The 15,240-nt window shown below is 36.6% G+C and overlaps 1 protein-coding gene across 2 annotated transcripts in view; it reads right to left on the bottom strand.

Annotated features, from left to right (window-relative positions):
- The window catches only part of GRIN3A (glutamate ionotropic receptor NMDA type subunit 3A), a 165,398-nt gene that overhangs the window by 90,389 nt on the left and 59,769 nt on the right, over positions 1 to 15,240 (bottom strand). For both annotated transcript variants that reach the window (XR_003116020.1, XM_025360599.1), the window contains exon 3: positions 7,973 to 9,020. Coding sequence is in view for 1 of the 2 variants with exons in the window: in XM_025360599.1 (XP_025216384.1) it covers positions 7,973 to 9,020 (1,048 nt within the window). In the remaining variant the exon portion in view is untranslated. The remainder of the gene's footprint in view (positions 1 to 7,972; positions 9,021 to 15,240) is intronic.

Genomic DNA, 15,240 nt, shown 5'->3' with positions numbered 1-15,240 from the left:
TCTTCCCGAAAAGATTTAAGGCAGCTTAAAGGTCACATAAGATACAAGGTAGCAAAAATTAAAACAGAGTGAACTAAGAAAGAAAATACAAAGTCAGAAATGATGCTTAAAATGCATACCACAATGACAATTAATCTGTTTTTAGTAGGCAAGAAATTTGTCTCCAAACTCCTCTCTATAAGTTAGCTTAGTAAGGGAATCTTGTCACCGTGTTCACCTTGACGATGGGGAGGGAATGATTGTTCAAGATAAATATAATTATTGGTACTAAAATATGACAAGATTTTAACTATTGTTACTATTATTTTGTGGCCCTTAGGTGTCAGACACTATGCAAGGTGCTTTACTTGAATTATTTCATTTAATCTCTATAACTATTTAACGAAGGTGGGAATACTACATTAACTTCATTTAAAATAGTGCTTGGCATGTGGGAAATGGTCAATGAATATTAGCTTTTCTTTTATTATTACCAGTAGTAAGCATTTCAATATCTAGAAAAGTAAATACCTTGAGCCTTTTTGAAAAGATTAATGTTAATATATTATATGTAAATATATTAATATATGTTTTTAAAATATTAATCAAAGAAACAATAAAGTCCTTTGGGATTTTGATTGGAGTTGCTTCAAACCTATAAACTAATCAAGGAATTTTGACATCTTTACGTATTCAGTCTCCCAACTTGGTAATATGGTAGTTATTTGATCCCAACTATCTTTTATGTGTTGGTACATAAGCAAAATTTTTCTTTTAACCCAATTTTTATAGAGGACATTTCCATGATCTATCATAAACTTTTGTTGCTACAGTGAATAGGATATTTCTCCTATTATGTTTTCTATTTGGAAGTACATGGAGCCTGTAGGAAGTACAGCTCTTCCTACAATATGACATTCTTTGGATTTTTCTTCTTCTGAGAAATGGTTTCTCTAGAACATCTAGTGATCAAAACCTTCTATCTTGTTACTTGTCTGACTCTCATTCCCATTTTCCTGGCTTTCCAATGTCATAGTTGATGAGACAGTTGCACTCCCCTCTCTCTAGCCTTGGGGGATCTGCACATGCAGCTCCATCACCCTAAAATGCTCTTCTCTAATGTCCTCATCAACTCCCCTTTAACTCATTTATCTCATTCAGATCTTAGCCAGACCTTCTTTCCCCATTCAGATCAGGTTGCCCTGCCAGGCTCCTAGATTATGCTGTATTTTACTTCTCAGTAATTTAGCATGGCTTAAATCAATCATTGACTAATTTATGTGCTCCCTTGATTAATGTCTTTCTTTCCTACTAAATTCCATGTTGCAAGGACAGTGTCTATTTTGCTTACTCTTAAATTCCCAGGCACCTCGCATGGTGCTTGGGCTAGAAGTTGCTGTTATTGGATGAATTAAGAAAGAGTGAATGAGTGGTTTGGTGTAATTCAGTTTTTTTCCCCTCACCTCAAATTCCATTTTTAGTGTCTTGTTTGCCTCGGAGTTATGGCATCCTTCCCTTCTTCATGGCCAGCTTTTATTATATGAATTCATATGTTTTATTGGGCAGCCACAAGCTGTTATATGAAGATCAATAAAGGTGGTTTTTCTTATTTTGGGAAATGCTTCTTATTTCCTACTAGGGCTATTCCAATGTCCTTTGCTTTAATATTTTTGGTTAAAGTTTGTCTTTGCCCTCACAGCATGTCTATTTAATTTTTAATATTTACTTGAATGTTCGCCAGGACAGTGTTCCTAAAACAGTACTGTCATTTGCCTGTACAACAATGACACTAGCTTCCTATTCCCTCTACAGAGCTGAATTTTTCTTTTTCTTTTATTTTTTTTATTAGATACTTCTCAGGGCTAAAGGGGGAGAAGCTGGAAAAGAAGTACTAGAAAGTCCACTAACATACTTTTGAGTGCTCATGTATCCTTTCAGCTGGGCCAGTTCAACTCCATATGGGGAAGTGGAGCTTCATTTTCCAGTGAACTTTATGTTCTGTTATTTTCTCATCCCATCTTAGATGCCAGCAGAACAGATGCCAATGGCTGAAAGGTCCTATGAGTGCCCGGATTCACTCCTCAGACCGCAGACTCAAAGAGAGACCTCACTGGATAAAAATATGGCTGCAGTTTCTATCCACTTGTCAATCATCCCCAAATGCTAAAATGACATGATTTGGATGATGAGATAGTAGATGCTTGCTTCCATCTGCCTACTTTATTTTCTGCATTCCCTATAACGAATAGTGCTATTTTACATTGAGGAAATATCCAAACAAGTTCTATTAAATGTATCACTCATAAATTCCCGCTTTCACGGACTCATGCTTCAAGAGCCCACCTACTCTGAAGCATGGAGTTTGCTTCCCAGATGAGTTGATATGAGACCATGAGAAGCAACATATATTACTTTTAGTGTAAAATAAATTTTTCTAGCAAAAAGAGTTAAGTGAGGATAGAATCATCTTCTTGAACCTCATTTGCACAGCAGGCCAGTTCCTCTCCCTTGGGGGGTTATCTGCAAGAGCAGCCAGCAGCAAGATTATTTTTTTCTTCCGACCCCCTATCAGGAAAAAAAAATTTCAACCTCCTGTGGCTGCTGCAACATGCAGTGAATCATAAATTTGTCTTTCTTGCACAGGCTTTTGCTTTTAATTTTATTTCTGATTCAAAGCAGTTGGTTAAAGCCAATGAATCTCAGCCCTAAAATGGTGATAAAATATTCACCCTCTTAATTTTTAACAGTTTTATTAATTGTGTTAAATGTATAGCCAACATTGTAAACAATTATGATCAAGAAGAAAAATGGAGCTATTACATCCATTGTAAGTTATCTGCTATCAGGGTTACAGATACGTAGGCCAGGACTCAACTTGCAGACAGATGGTGTATAAATACAGAGGATCACAAATCTTACCTTTTAAGTCAATAGGTTTTTCATCTGAACATATTTTCCCATAGAAATATTTTATAAGTGGTGTTTAGATTCCAAGACTAATACCAAAAATAAGCCTAAATTTTAAACTAGAAATATATACTATTTACACAAAAGTGAGAAAACACTGTTATTATAATTTAAAATATTATATGCAACAGAAATGTAGGTTTAAGAAAATAGTAGATAGAACTTTGGGGAGTTTAATTTTTAGATTTGGGGTGCCTAGATAGCCTCTAAGAGGTAAAAGCATCAATTCCTTGGAGCACATTTCTTAGTAAAATTCTTCTACTATTTTCGAAGTTTTAGGGCACACAATTATAACAGAAAGACTTGGAGAGATTATCTCAAGATAACCAAAGAAGAGTTAAAGGAGGCAGGGAGGCAGGTGTTCAAGAGCATTAATGGGGAGGCACAGGAAGATTTTCCTGAGATGAATTAACTGAGGTGAGTTTTGTGTAGTGAAAACGGGATGGAAATGGCAACATGGTATAAGGGGAACCATCCTAACATCCAGCAGATAAAAGGATATGAAGAGAAATAAATCAGATAGTAAGTCAGTGGTGGAAGAATCTTTGGAGTGTGGCCATTACTCCATATAAAATGTCACCTCCCATTGAGATTGGGGGAATTTTCAGCTTACAGCAGAAAAACAAATGTCCTAAGAGGACCACAGAGATCTGTGACTTCTCCATAAGAACTACATTCTCCCTGATTAAAACTAAAATGCTGTGAAAGTGAATTTGAAAAGTGAAAATGGAATTTTGAAAAATACTCAAAAAATTAAATCACATAAACCTATTACTTTCAATGGCAAAAACTGCAATTACTTTTGCACCAACTTAATGGTTTCATCAGACATTAAGATACACGTATGTGTGCATGCATGCTAATTCTCATGGTTTGTTCTGGGCGTGAATCTGCCTCTATTTTTTTCTGATAACCACTGACAAGAAGGTAGGCATAGCAGGTAACATGATTCCCATATTCACCTCGAAAAATTAAAATTCAAACTACAGAGTGGTGTTTGGGGACCTGCATGAATTTATGAGTCACCTTATTCTCTTTATCTTTCACCTCATCTCTCCACAAATTCTATACACCAATGTCCTGGGACTCCTTATTCATGGTGCATTCCTTCAAACAGAAAGTTTTCTCCCCATCACCTTCTCCCCTGGGGATCTCATACTCCCCTTGGGCTTTAATAAACAGCATTGCCTCCCTCTGCCACTAGCTTCTCACTAGCTTCAATCTCTCTCTTGAACTCTGGCTCCATGTTTCCAAATGTCTGTTGGATTTAACATAAATATTCAAAACCGATTTAAAAATGCCATGTATGCTATAGAGCTGGAGGCCATTATCCTTAGCAAACTAACACAGGAAGGGAAAACCAAATACTGCATGTTCTTTCTTATAAGTGGGAGCTAAGTGATTAGAACTCACAGACACATAGAGGGGAACAACACACGCTGGGGCCTATAGGAGGGTAGAGGGTGGGAGGAGGGAGAGGTTCAGGAAAAACAACTAACAGGTACTAGTCTTAGTACCTGGGCAAGGAAATAATCTGTATGACAAACCCTCATGACAGAAGTTTACCTATGTAACAAACCTGCACATGTACCTCTAAACTTAAATGAAAAGTTTAAAAAGTGCCATGCATGAAACTGAACCAACTGCCATATTTTCTAGCCCATGAACTGTTGTTTCTCTGCTTCCTTGAATGTACCAGCATCTTCTCAGACACTCAGGCCTGCAGCTCTGAAGATGTGACTCTTGGTTGCCTCTCCCAACCAATTAATTGCCAAGTCCTGCTGATTGGCAATATTTCTCACATCCTTTCTTCAGTGACCAAATCTGTATCAGTGACTAAAGCTATAATTTCAGCTCTGTTCATTTTCTTTCTCTTGTAATCTTGTTTACCTGCTGCTGAAGCAGCCATCCTAAATGAATACCACTATACTGTGCTATTCTATTGTTCAAAAATGGTCATGGATCTATATTGAAGTTCACTCTTCTTAGCCTGACATCAAAGATCCTCTGTTATCTCAATTAAGCTTACTTTTTCCAGACTTGGATCTTACCTCCTTTCTCTCCTTAGCCTATGTTGTAGCTAAATTGGATTCCTCATATCTTGCTTGTGCTTTATACTTCATATTACCTATATACTTTATACTATATACCCATATACTTTATATTATAAGGAGCAGAATGAATTACTTGGAGGTAATACATTATATTATAAAATAGGTAATATATAATTTATAGGTAATATAAAGAATTACCTCCAAGCAATTCATTCTGCTTCTTCACTTAGGAGGTCCATTTCTCCTCCCTGGACACACATTCTGAATTCTTACTATTCTTTAAGAATAGGCACAAATATTACCTTATTAATTAAACTTTCTTCTATTGTGATGAGTTGAAGGTGATCATTCTTTCCTTGAACTTGGACAGTATTTCATCTGTTGCTAAACTTTGGCATATTTTTAACCTTCTAAGTTGCTTCTCCTTTTGTTTATATCTTTTCTTCCTGAATTGATTGAAGTCAAACAATTTGACTCATTTACCTCTGAATTGCTCTATATCATTTAGTATAAGAAATGGTATAGGCCCTCCTCAAGGAATTTAGCATTAATAGGAGAGAAGAGCACTCATGTGAGTAACTACCATATAATAAGAGTACATTCTGAGTGACTGAGGGATGGAAATAATTTTTATCTTATATCTCTGTTTGAGAGTGAGGACATTCTGTAGTCCACATAATATGACGTATTTGGATGAAAACTAAAGAATTCTGCCACAACAATTATTCCTCCTAAGTCCCGGGGTCAAGCGTTGCTTAGCTAAGTAATCTGGGTGTCTTTTTATGGAAAAAAGTGAACCTACAAAAGAGATATTTTAACATAGAAGCAACACTAGTACACACATATACATTTTTAGGAAACTTCGTGGAAATTCATTTATTATCTCAAATTGAAAATAGTTGAGATTTAGGTTTGTCCCATTTCATTAAGAACTCACTAGTTGTAATGCAAAGTTGACTTTGTCCAGTTCTGCTGGCTTTGTCTTGTGGACTGGGTTAGACTTACAAAAAAATTTCACCTCTTTATTCTGGTGGAGTCAGAGATGAAATGATTATTTCTTTTTGCTTAAAAATAATTTTACTACTGCATATAGCTTGTCTTTATATTTTTAGTTTTTAATACTTTAGCATAATCACCATTACAGCTTTTTCATGCATAGCATCCCTGGCTTAATTTTGGCTATCACTGGTTCTGATAAATGAAACTCTAGTTAGTATTGTGTTCATCTTTTTACATAAGATAATGGCCTGCAATCTCCACAACAGGCATATATTAGATTTTTTTTTTTTTTTTTACTAGATCAGACTAAATACTTTTAATTTTGAGCTAATAATTTAGGAGTCACTTTGTTGAGATTCTCATAAATAATCTAAGTTTCTAGTGAGGCTGAAAACCTTCAGAAGATTTACAGGACTCCTGGGGCAAAGAATAAACAAAGGCTGCTGATGCTAGTGCAGGATGTGAATGCAGAAGCATCACCAACATCTCCCTTTAGGGTGATGCGTTTATTTATGCTAATGATTTTATTTGTGTTCGCTGAATTCCAGCTCCTAACATAAAGCCATGAGTATTCATTGAGAAGTTACAAAATTTCTTGCCTAGTCAGTGAGGCATTGTTGGCTGAATCCTCTCATGAGGTTCATGTCACTTATCAGGAGGTTTGCAATAAAAGGGTCAAATTTCTTACATTCGTTTGGTTGCAAAACAGGACTTATATCCAATTGAAACCATCTATGAAAAACCTTTAAAGCTGCTACCAGCCCTCTGGGGCATTCTATCATTTAGTAAAGATAGCTACAAATGTCCTACTTGTTGATGCTCTAGGAAATTAATTTTAAAAGTTTAATAGTAACATAGTAAATAGTTCAATACATTGAGACTTGGTGTGACAAAGGGCATTTGGAAAAGCATGTGAATGTTTTATAATTTGAAAGGCTCAGCTTAGCTCCAGTTGCTTCAAATATGGTATGTCCTGAGTGTACCTGCTGAATTGAACTTTTCTCCAATCTCTGCTAAATGTATTCTATATATTGGAATGCACTGCAGCTTCAGATCTGCATTCTGTTTCCCGTCAGGACTGCAGTACTCCCTCGAGCTCTGTTTTAATTGCCTTGGTCCTTGACAGTCCCCTCCTCTCTAGTCCTATTGGGCTGGACTAATTTTCTCTACCCCAGGTCACTTAGAGGGGCCCTGGTTCAATCCAGAGAGAACATGGACATGACTGTCCTTACCTAAGTATTACCTGCTTTGGCTGTTTACCTGCACTCTACACTTCCTCTTTCTTCTACCCTTAGGGTCAGATGTCTAGGATATCAAGGGTACCCTGGATAGACAAAATCTTCTTGAATGTCCTTGGACTGTTGGCACTCTCCCTTCTGTGTAAGGTAGTCAGCTGAACAGCTCTCCTTTTTCTATAGACCTTAGCTAGTTCTGCCATCTCAGTTAGTGCGATACTGCTTGTTCTATACTCAGTGAGTTCCCTAGCAGTTGATTTTGGTGCTTATAATAAAATTTAATTATTTCCATTGTATCATTTTTTAATGATGAAAAAGATTCTTTGCTATTTAAAATATGGATCTTCCAATTTATTTTTATTAATTCCCAAGATAAGTAATTAATCAGTTTTTAAGGTGTGCTTTGGGTGAAAATACCTTATAAGACCATTCCCTGATAGGTGTGCTATCAGATGGTCAAATAATACAAGGAAAAGATGCATTAATAGATATTTCTATCAGAAAGACCTACTCTAGAAAAGACATCCCCTGAAACTTCTCAGTCTTTTTGTTTCATTTATGAAACAAACAATGAAATATTTAGTTCAACCAGGCAACAGACTTTTGAACTAGCCTCTATACTTGGCTGAGAGAATATTCTTGTGTTAGATGGAAGAACATAAGCATACTACAGCAGAAGATACAACATATGGAATTATAATGGACAATCAAGAAAGCTAAAGTAAAAGGAAGTATTACCTTGGGGTCATGTATTCCAGAAAGCTCTTCATAGATCTTCTCACCTACCATGACAGCAGCCAAGTTTGCCGTGTATGTGGAAAGGCAAAACATACAGAAAATGGCCCAAAGGTTCATTAGAAACCTTCCAGTCCAACATTTTGGAGGTTTGATGGCCACTGTTCTGCCAAACAAGAGGGCATAACAGACGTTCAAGGCTGAAGAAAAGGAGAAGACTTTACTTCTATTTCGCCCCTTGGGAGTCAAACCAAATGGACTCTTCCATTCATACAGAGTGAGGAAGATGGCAGTGATGTGCAGAGCCACAAAAATCCCCAGCCACATTGTCCAGTGGAGTGGCCACATGAAGGCTCCAATGGGAGCTGCTGTATCTCGGGTCCTCACTAAGATGCCCAAGCTGGTAGAGAAGAAAGGGCTGGTGAAATCTATCACCTGGCTCCGTGCAGTATTGATGCTAAAGGAAGTGACTGCCATGTGGGCAGTCCCACTCAGGAGATCACCCACTAGCCCAGTCCAGTGCCCATTTTTCCAGGCTCCATACTTTCCATCCCCTACAATATAGAGGTCGAAGTCAAAGTTCATGTCTTCTGCTATCTTTTCCAGCAGATCAATACAATATCCATAGCAGCACTTCTTGAATTTAATGGGCACTGTATCATTACTGCTATGGAGGCTGCTAAAAAGGCTGTCCAATGTGGAAGCATCATTAGTCATGGGGTCGAGACAGAGTTGGCCAGCAGGGCACAAGCCTTCATCATCTACCTCCCTTGTGAAGACAAAAGGATGCTCGATCAGGGTAACCACTCTCAAGTGTAGCTTACTTGGATGTTGGAAGTGGGTTTTGTGTCTCTGGGCCTGCTCTGGCCATATTCCATAGTCCATGACAATCCTTCCCCCCTGCCAGCTGCCCAAGCGCGTCCACATTGGCTTTCCCATGGGGTCATGTTGAAGATTCCAGATGAAAAAGTTGTTTTCTGAGCTGATGATGGTGGAACCTTTTACTCTGATGGAACCACTGAGGCCTCTGAAAGTAGTATTGGCTAGAAACCTGGGAAAGAGGAACAAAGGCAAAAACTAAGAAACAGAAGTGAGGCCAAAGATAGGAAGCAGTGTTCATCTTTGCTTCCCTGTCTTAATAAAAATAAATTTGAATTTTTATTTAAAAAGACAGTGCCTATAATTTCTTTTGATGTTAATAAGCTGGACTCATTCTCTATTATAGGAGTAAAGTCCTACTGCGTTAAGTAAATGAGATTTCACTCTCAGGTTCTAATATTCTAGCCAGGTGCTTGACTCTTATTCTTACTCCAAATGCTTTAATTCCTAGTTAAGAGATGTGTTAACCATTTTCTGTTGTAAACTGTTAATTGCATATTCTCACAACTTTTCAAGCTATGGAGGTTTTCAGCACCTTTAACGTATCCTACTTCTATTGTTGACTATGTATTTATGTATCTATCTGTCTATCTATCTATCTATCTATCTATCTATCTATCTATCTATCTATGTATCTAGATATTTGGCACAGGGAGTCAGATTAAAAAGTGTGCATATACTTTTTTTTTTTTTTTCAGACGGAGTCTCGCTCTGTCATCCAGGCTGGAGTGCAGTGGCCAGATCTCAGCTCAATGCAAGCTCCGCCTCCCGGGTTCGAGCAATTCTCCTGCCTCAGCCTCCCGAGCAGCTGGGACTACAGGCGCCCGCCACCTCACCTGGCTAATTTTTTGTATTTTTTAGTAGAGACGGGGTTTCACCATGTTAGCCAGGATGGTCTCGATCTCCTGACCTCGTGATCCGCCCGTCTTGGCCTCCCAAAGTGCTGGGATTACAGGCTTGAGCCACCACGCCCGGCCTGCATATACTTTAATAATTGCTTAAACACTGCATTCATAACATCAGAAAATAGCCAAATCTTGTTACCAATGTTTCTTCTTGTAGAATGAAATCAATTAACGTATCTGTCCCCATGAGGCTAGTTGAAGCTGCATGTTGGATCTCATCCATGGAACAAAGAAAAAGATGATAAATCAACTGCAGTTTTAAGGATAGCCTCAGGCTAGCCTCCTTCCAAGTCATTAGAGAGAAACAATTGACCCTGGCTTTAGAGAGAGCTTATACCAGAAGCCAAAGAAAGGAAAATTACCAACTAAATAATATACTGATTCCTAACCCTGTGAACTAGGGCACTTATAGTATATGTTCTGATATGGACTAGACAGAAAACTAGACTAATATGGCTTGGTCATAGCCTCTGTCTTTCTTGAGTCTGGGAAGATTAGACAATAAGTGGTAACATATAAGCTTGTGGCATCTTAATGACAGATTTGTGTTGGAATAAAAGCCCAGGTTTTGGCATCAGATCCACCCCCATTTGAATATTGGCCTAGCCACCTGCTAACATTGTCCTTGAACAATTTACTTAACTCTATACTTTAGTTTTGTCACCAGCAAAATAGAGAAAAGAAAATACTTCCTTCATTACAAGAGTTGGAAATAATTTATGTAAAGCACATGCTACATCTAACATGAAACAAATATTCCAGATATGATAGCTCTGACTTAATGTCAGTCAAGTTTTTTTCAGTCAAGGCTGTCTCCAGGTTACTTTCTCCAAGAATTTTAATAAAATTTTAAAAGTTGGAAACACAAAGTATTGCATTATGATAAATCCATGGCAGTTATTCAAGATACATTTCAAATTAAAAGAAATTAAATTGAAATGTAGAGTGGAACACAGTATTTTGAAAAATCAGATGATATAAGTGTAGGCTCTTAGCAAAACATATTCACCCATTGCCTGTCACAAATATTACTCCATAATTTACAAATGCAAATAGAAGTAATAAGACATTATGTTACCACAGAAGGGACATAGCAAAATCAGAAAGTGTGAAGTACGTACTAATTTTCATTAGAGATATAAACGTAAATCACATTTGAAGATGCTACTATCAATGAATGCAGTGAAACTGTTCATTTTGGAAGATTTCGTGTAATGGTAATTATTCATGCTAGTACTCCCCAGTGGGACTCTACACTTAAATTCTATTTTGCAACAAGTAATGAAGTCTCAGCTATCTTAGACTTTGAAATAGTTTTCTGCTTCTTTAGAGAAGGAGCCAAAATCTTTAAACTATACAGATTAATCAATGGATAATTACCTAGGTACTATAAGGGAAAGCTGATACACTTGTTTATAAGAAATCTACTTTTAGATTTGTTAAAACACACACATACACACACTTGCTGATATAGGAAATAGACTGTTAGTAGTAAGTAGGTTAATTTCTTCTGGTCAATTTACTGATCAGGAAAGTAAAGAGGAAGTTGTGGAAAGAGGAATACTTGGTTATTTTAAGAATGTTTGAGGCTTAATGATTATAGATTCTTAACTGGATGGACCCTTGACAGCCTACTTTGACTAAATATATACTTAAACCATCTCAGAAAAAGGCACTGGAAATCTCCAGAAAATTTCCAGAGATTACACAACTCCGTCATTCCAGTAAAACCTACTCCTGATTATTGGTATTAAATAACATTTAAGATGTCCATGATAGAGGGACAAGGCCTAGTTGTCTTCGAGCCAGTCATTTTCCAAAGAAGGCAAATCAATAGGGACTTGAATGTCTCCAGCTTTCCCAGCCCAGAAAACCCAATGCTTGTTTCACTATTGGCTCCAAAAAATTGGGTCCCAGAGAATCACCATTTATGACAGATTATTTGTGCCTGTTTCATTTTTAGTCTTACGATAAGGGTGAATCAAAATAATCTCATGAAAACTTTAGTTATAGTCACCTGTTCTAATGGAGTGACAATGCATAGCAACATTTAAATGCTCACTATATTAGTTAAATATCAAAAGGCTGAAATCCTGATTTTGCTTAAATTGAATTCTATCACATTCCTTTTTTATCTTGCCCTTTACTCTTCTTGGATAAACAAGAAGAAAAATCAGGAATAGTTTTACTGGCACCATAAACTGACAAACTCCTAGGCACTGTTCCAACACTAGAGTTACAGGGATGAAAGACAAACTCATTGGTCTCAAGGAGCCCAAGAAGCTCAAAGTCTAATTCTGGGGAGAGATAAAGTAAACAGGCAATTCAGACCCGCATAATGAGCATCATGATAGAGGTAAATCTGGTGCCACTGGAACAGAGATCAAGTGCACCTGCACATTCTACTATAGGGTGCCAAGGAAAGCTTCATAGAGGAGGAAGTGCCAGAGCTGAGTCTTGAAGAAGGAATTACAGTTAGCCAGGAAGAAAAGCTAGGAAATGATGTTATCATCTCAAGGAGATACAAATACAAAGGCCAGAGACAGAGTGTGCGAGCTGTTTGACAATAAGAGATGAAAAATAAGGAGGAGGAAGGGGAACATCACACACTGGGGCCTATTGTGGGCAGGGGGGAGAGGGGAGGGATGGCATTGGGAGTTATGTCTGATGTAAATGATGAGTTGATGGGTGCTGATGAGTTGATGGGCGCAGCACACCAACATGGCACAAGTGTACATATGTAACAAACCTACACGTTGTGCACATGTACCCTAGAACTTAAAGTATAATTAAAAAAAAAAGAAAAAAAAAGAAAAATAAGGAGGAAGATGAGGATGGGAAATGACTTACATCAGATCTGAGGCTACGGTGAGACAATGGGGTGCCACTGAGGGGAATTCGCCTAGGGCGAGACATGGTCATTAGATTTAATTTTAGAATGATTTTTTTCCTTGCTAGTTATACAGGACATAGTTTGGAAGGAAGAGGGGACTGAACATAATTCCACATGTGAGGAACAATGTTTTTTCCTTCTTTCTTTTGCTTTTTCTCTTACTCTCTCTCTGCTAGTTTCATAAAGGGCTTAAGGTGGTAAGGGCTAAGGCAGTAGCAGAAATGGAGAGGAGCTGGTATAATCAAGAGATATTTTGTCTTCAAAAAGGAAAGCAGTGATTTAAGAGGGCCAAATGCACAGGGTTGCACACTTTACTAAGAATGTGTGAAACTCCACTTGACAGAAGGTCATATAAATAAGACCTGTTAGTATTTAGCTGAATATAAACTCAATGTAAGCCCATAGAGCAATATGGGTATAAAATAGTAACCTTAAGTTCCTTTAATAAAGATTTAGAGCCTGGATCAAAGGGAACAATAATACTGCCATTCTCTATGCTGATCAGATAACTGTTCCAGCCGGGATATGAACTCTAAACAAATCTTCTAGAGTTAGGAATGTTATGAAGAAAGGTAAGGAGGTGGAAAATGTAAGAGGAGGTGGTAAGCATAATAATCTGATTGGAGAGTGGGTAGAAAAATATTAGAAAATAACATAGGGAAAGCAGGTTCAAATTAGGCTATAGAGGCCTCGTGTACCTGTTTTATGAGATTGGATTTTATTTTAGTAGGAAAAGGGGAACCATGAAGATTACTGAGTAGCATAATGACTTTAACAGAGATCTACATTAGTTGATATTGGTCTGGAGGCAAGTAAAATGCACATATAGGAAAGAGAAATGGTGACTAAGAGACCACTTACAATATCTTTGCCATGGTTTGATAAGAGCCTGGATCTAACTCTATGAGTGAGAACCTTGTTTAGTGAGTGTTTAACAAAGTAGTTCAGGTATTCATCTTTTTTATCAACAAACCTCCCAAGATATCATTCTCCTTAAAAGAATGAGGCTCACTAATGAATTTTTCTTTATTAAAATCTCCCAATATGTCACTAATTAAGAATATGTATTGATTTGCATAACAGCTGAGATAAAATCTGCACTTTGCAAATTACTTAGAAAATGTTTTTGAGACAGTTCACAGTATAAGCAAGATCAATATTTAATATAGTTAAGATATATTTTAGAAGCCATATTTACATGCAAAATGTTGACATCCTAATTAAAGTATTTTCTTATTTATTCGTCATAAAATGAGCAACACATCACACATTCAATCATCTATTTATTCCACAATACTCACTATGTGCCAGGCACTGTCCTAGGTGCTGGGGATGTAGTAGTGAAATAAACCACAATCTATGCAGCTTATATTCTATTGAAGGAGACAGAATACATATGATAAATAGATAATACGTGTAGGATTTAGACCGGGCACAATGTTTACATAGGAGGGTTTTTTTTTTTTTTAAATTTTAAATGGTTTGAGCTTTGATTTATTGTATTTTTCACATATAAAAATCTGCTGCTTAAGTTTATAGCCTGTTTTGGATGCTGAAATACTGTCATTTTGGGTAAATATTCTATGTACCAATCAAAATGGGTTTACATTCTCTGTGAAATGTTAACTGCAGTTAATACATTAATTATCTTAACGTATTAATTACATTAGTAATGTGCTATTTTTACTTTTTGTAACTTGCTCTAAAATTTGCTAAAGTTAAATTAAAATCTTCCACTACAAATAATGTTACCCTTTTCTTAGAGATTTTAAGAATTGTTGCCCCCCTGATTTTTCTTGTCTTATTTGACACATTACGTTTTATTAGTATTATGTTTTTATGTTTATTCTGAATTTGTATTTTTTCTTGCTGTGGAAATAGCTCTGAAATAATTCCATTGTTTTCAGCCTTCATTTCTGGCTACATATTACTCTACTTTTGTGTTGTTTAAATGCCTCACCATCCTCATGTGTCTTCTTTCATGACTTATTTATAGATCATATATTATTTCTACTTCAATCATTTTTCACTCATCAACTTGTCTCTTTGTATATCCACCTCTCTTTTTCTGTTTCTCTTAAATTGCCCTATTACATTTTCTTTTTCCCCCTATTCGTTGCCTTCCATTAATCACATATGTCTATGTGAATATCTATTTTGTGCTCCAAGGCCTTAAAATTAATTTTCCCCCTGGGAACTGTCTTTGTATCATTAAACATATCAATATCCTCTTTCTCTTATATCTTGAAAACTAAGCTGAATTTCTTTTTCCATGATCATCTCATCATATTTGATATTTTTCCCCTGAGGAATAAGGGATTTGCTCATGTTTCATAAAGCTCTATCAATTTTTTTTTTTCTGTGAGAACTTCTTTTGATTTTTTGCTTTTGCCTGATTAGGAATCTTTAAGAATATTATTACTAGTAACATTCCCTCAAACTCCCTTCCTACCAGCATCACCTAATTCTTGTTAGGTTTACTGAGTTTACTTGTCAGAATTACTTGCTCCTATACATGGAATTTAAATATTTGCTTCTTGGTTACTTTTAATTTAGCTTTAGATCTACCAACTATTGCCATGTAGTAGAAAATC

Source organism: Theropithecus gelada, chromosome 15 (assembly GCF_003255815.1).
Source record: "Theropithecus gelada isolate Dixy chromosome 15, Tgel_1.0, whole genome shotgun sequence".
Taxonomy (NCBI): Eukaryota; Metazoa; Chordata; class Mammalia; order Primates; family Cercopithecidae; genus Theropithecus; species Theropithecus gelada.
The sequence above is the reverse complement of the archived record's forward strand: the minus strand, read 5'-3'. Positions and strand labels throughout refer to the sequence as shown.